Source organism: Mesitornis unicolor, unplaced genomic scaffold, assembly GCF_000695765.1.
Source record: "Mesitornis unicolor isolate BGI_N332 unplaced genomic scaffold, ASM69576v1 scaffold41295, whole genome shotgun sequence".
In the NCBI taxonomy this organism is placed as follows: domain Eukaryota; kingdom Metazoa; phylum Chordata; class Aves; order Mesitornithiformes; family Mesitornithidae; genus Mesitornis; species Mesitornis unicolor.
Genome location: NW_010185673.1, coordinates 19,137 through 23,399, shown reverse-complemented (window position 1 = coordinate 23,399; position 4,263 = coordinate 19,137). Strand labels below are relative to the sequence as shown.

At 44.5% G+C, this 4,263-nt stretch overlaps 1 protein-coding gene across 1 annotated transcript in view; it reads left to right on the top strand.

Annotated features, from left to right (window-relative positions):
• Positions 1 to 146: 146 nt before the first annotated feature.
• The window catches only part of TSC2 (tuberous sclerosis 2), a gene marked incomplete at both ends in the record, with an annotated part of 22,361 nt that continues 18,244 nt past the window's right edge, over positions 147 to 4,263 (top strand). Inside the window, 8 exons of the mRNA XM_010184915.1 lie at positions 147 to 273; positions 885 to 1,028; positions 1,132 to 1,269; positions 1,470 to 1,573; positions 2,349 to 2,430; positions 2,742 to 2,897; positions 3,219 to 3,335; positions 3,869 to 3,991. Coding sequence (XP_010183217.1) covers positions 147 to 273; positions 885 to 1,028; positions 1,132 to 1,269; positions 1,470 to 1,573; positions 2,349 to 2,430; positions 2,742 to 2,897; positions 3,219 to 3,335; positions 3,869 to 3,991 — 991 coding nt within the window. The remainder of the gene's footprint in view (positions 274 to 884; positions 1,029 to 1,131; positions 1,270 to 1,469; positions 1,574 to 2,348; positions 2,431 to 2,741; positions 2,898 to 3,218; positions 3,336 to 3,868; positions 3,992 to 4,263) is intronic.

The window sequence follows — 4,263 nt, the reverse complement described above, 5'->3', positions numbered from 1 at the left end:
GGAGCTTTCCAGGTCCCTTCCAACTCCTAACGTGCTGTGATTCTGTGAGCTGGGAACTCCTGTTGTGGCTGCATATATTCCTCTTGACTTTTTTACAGTAAAATAATTGTAGCATGGTCTAAGTCTTTCCTTCCATCTGTTCGTAGAGCTTACATGGCAGACGCAGCGCTGCTGAGAGGAGCTGTGTTCTTTGTCGGGATGGCTCTGTGGGGTGCTCATCGCCTCAATTCACTCAAGAATTCCCCAACTTCAGTGCTGCCCTCCTTCCTCAAGGTAGGATGGATGGGGTGCTGGAGGAACTTTTTCATCAGGTATATGCATGGATCTGTACAAATTCAGAACAAAAATGTGGTCCCCAACAGCAAAGAGATCTTTGTATGCCTGAAAGATGAGAGATAGCAATTGGGTATGGGGTGAAGCATGGGGAAACAGTGAAAGAATAGAGGAGTTAAGTTTGAAACTGAGGCCTCTTTCTGGAATATCTTTGTTGGCCAGAAAAGCAAAGTCTGAATTCTTGTTATCGAGCATCTAAATTGTGGGTACTTTAGCTTAAAAATAAAAACAAAGCAAAAACTCTCGCTATTTCCAGTGTGTGGTACAAAATGTGAGGGATGATGTCTTCAGGGACAGCCTCAGAGCTCTTAAAATTTCTGATCCAAGTGCATGAAGCAGGAATCACTAGCATTAACCTCTGTGTTTGACATTTGATGTACAGCTGTCTGCAAGAGTGCTTTACAGACTGGTTCTTTGCTTTGCTCTTTGTGTCTCTAGACTGGAATATCTTTATTTCAGACCTTCAGGCAAGTTCCTGATTAGCAGGGCATGTTTCCTTTGAATTTCAGAGGGTTTCTGATCGCTGCTTTCTGAAATGCTTTGTTTTCCAGGCCATGACGTGTCCCAACGCAGTCGTATCTTACGAGATAGTTCTGTCCATAACACGTCTAATAAAGAAGTATGGGAAGGAGCTGCAAGCTGTGACGTGGGATATCCTGTTGGACATCATGGAGCGGTTACTGCAGCAGCTGCAGGTCTCAATATTGTCCTTCTCAACCCGGTTTTCTGTTTGTATTTGAAAGTTTTCTGGTAAGGTAGGACATGAACATTTTAGGGATAGTTTTGTCTCTGTTGCAGAGTCTGGAGAGCCAAGAACTCAAGGCCATTGTACACGATCTTTTGACTACGGTAGAAGAGCTCTGTGACCAGAACGATTTCCATGGCTCTGAGGAGAGGTTTTTTGAGCTGGTGGAAAGATGTGCTGATCAGAGACCAGTAAGGCTTTACCTGTTACTGTCTGCCTTGTTGCCAGTTGAATCCGTTTTGTTACTCAGTATGGTGTCCTGAAATAGCAAGTGGTCAGAACATCACAGCAAGGACTTACAAGAGCCTTTTTCTCAGGGTGGGGTTGTGGGAATGGATAAATTGTATTTGCTTATACACTAAAGAAATAATTCTTGATCTTTCCATGAAAGGAATCTTCAGTATTGAACTTGATCACGTACAGAGCTCAGTCCATTCACCCTGCCAAAGACGGCTGGATTCACAACCTGCAGACGTTAATGGAGAGATTCTTCAGGTACGAAATCATCACTTGGTGAACATGAGGCACTTTCCAGGGTTCCTTGCCACCTTCTCATGTTAGATAACTTTGGTTTCTGAAGCTCTAATGTTAGTGAATGTCTGCTAGGAAGCATGGTAATTGCAGGGCACAGTACACAGAAGGATTTCATTTAATGGAAGAAAAACTTTCCACTGAGTTATTTATGCTGCTTGTTTTCATTATTTCCATTGGATGGTGCTGTTCCGGTTAGCTCAGCAGTTATGTGCTCCATTCCACAGCACTTTGTCATTCTGACTCTGAAAAAGACTCTCCTGTTAAGCATTGGGATTGTGTATGGTCATCCAGTATTAAAGTAATACCTGGTTTTGAATTGACGTGTTCATGTGCTCTGAAATAGCACTGTGTAGCAGTAACAAACTCCTGTCTCGTCTGTGAAATGCTGCCAAGGAGCAGCTCTTCATCGGTGCCATATGTTTGGTGTTCAGTTTGCTCACCAGAGCACTTGTTCTTGTCATGTGTGGGTTGGAAGTGGAAAAGGTGCAGTTATGGGTCTCCAGAAGTAGTGAAGGCCAAAGTGGGATTCCAGTTTGCAGTTGGCTTTGATTCTGGGTTCATGTGTAGGGACATGAACTGAATGCTCAGCTGATCTCCAGCAGTTATTGTTATAACTCTTAAGACGTTCCTTAGTTTACTTCAGTTTTACTCTCCTTTTCTCCTCGTCCCCCTTCCCTAAATGTCAGCGGCTTTTAATTTTATTGTATTCATCTTGAATTTGCTCTTCCCATTTTAGGAACGAAAGTCGTAGCGCTGTTCGTATCAAAGTTCTGGATGTCTTGTCCTTTGTCCTGAGCATTAACAGACAGTTCTATGAGGTGCGTGCTCTTGAATTCCTTCAGGATTTGTGAGAACATGATGCTGTTGTGTGTTTTCTCTCAAAAAACAAGCCCTGGAAATCCCTTGTCAGCAGTTTATTTGAGCCCGGGCTGTCAAGTCTGTAGGACAGATGAAAACCAAAGCATTGAATCCAAGTTCAGCAAAAATCATTAATAATTTGGGGGGTGGCATACAGAAATACTTGATTGGGTGGAAGAGGAAGGATTAAGGAACCAAACGGTTTTGTTACAATTATTTGTTTCAACTGGCAGCAAAACATCCAGGCTTATTAAGATCCGTCCTCTTGCAGGAGGAGCTGATAAACTTGGTTGTGATCTCTCAGCTGGCTCACATTCCAGAGGATAAAGACCATCAGGTCCGAAAATTGGCCACTCAGCTGCTTGTGGATCTGGCTGAAGGCTGCAACACCCATCACTTCAACAGCTTGCTTGATATCATAGAAAAGGTGAGGTGGGTTTTGGTGAGCTCTCAGCAGCATCACCTGGTCTTTTGCCATGTCCTCTTACTGTGGCTGAGGACACTCACCCATGACTGGTACCAGTCGCATGGCTCAGCAGGATGCTGTAAAATTGCTGAGTTTTGGAGGATGCAGGTCTGAAGAGTAGAGAAGAACGGAGCTTTAATAACCCTAGAAATGCTCATCCAAGCTACCTGACAGAGCTCACAGAATTTCCAGCAAGAATGGCTTGCTGCAGTCTTCCCAGGATGGCAATAAGGAAAAGGTGTGTTGCAGATTTAAGCCATGTATTGCTTTTCTTTTCGAAAGGTGGCTGCACATTCTCTCTCATCTCCTGCTGAACTGGAGGAGAGGGACTTGCTGTCATATTCAGCTTCTTTGGAGGACGTCAAGACAGCAGTTCTTGGACTCCTGATAATTCTTCAGGTGAGTGCTGTGGAGCATTAAACACCTCTTCTTCAGAATAGTCTTCTGCTGGACTCAGCTTTAGATACCCATTCTCCCCTATTAAATGTTCTGACTTTTGTTTTAGGCACTTAATATTTTAACTCTTGTTTTGGTCGTTCCTTTTGGGTACTGTATGACTGTTCACTAAATGTTTTATTTTCTTAATTTCCATTGTACAGTGAACATGACCACATTTTCATGCGTGGAGGGCAGACACGTTCATAAACTAGCAGAAAGGGAGTTGTTGATAACCTTGAATAGATCCATTTGGGCAGCGTGTCCTGAGGTAGGGTTAAGCAGTTGGGAAGAGCTGGTTGCTCCAACCACTGCCCTTCTGGAGCCAGGCTGAGTTACTTTGGGGTCCTTGCAGAGGTTCTGTCCAGAGCCATCTGTTCATCTTGCCTTCAGGAGCAATTTTTCCCTGTGTTTTTCTCGAATTCTCAGTGCAGATGCACATTTCTGATTGGCAAGTGTCAGTCTGCCTTTTGACTTGTGTTCCTGTTCCTCTGCAGACAAAGCTGTACAGCTTACCCTCCAGCCACGCGACGCGGGTGTACGAGATGCTGATTCACCACGTCCAGCGCCACTATATCTACGCGTACAGCCTTGCTGTTGCCAGCAGCATCAGACTGCAGGTATGAGCAGTAACCTCTGCGTGCAGGTGGAGAGCTGCGTGCTGTTGGTGGCATTCTTGGGTGGCAGATGGGGAATGTGTGCTCTCGAGCTTGTCAGAAGCAGGATGAAATGTTTCCTGGTTAACGGGAGTAGGTATATTTACTATGACACCAGAAGTGATGCCTCCTACAGAATTAGCCCCAGCGTTTATTAAAAATCTCTTTGTGCTTGCTAAAGTATCACAGAGGGAGGTGGGAGAGGATTCCAGTGGCTTGGGTTTTGAGTGATTCCG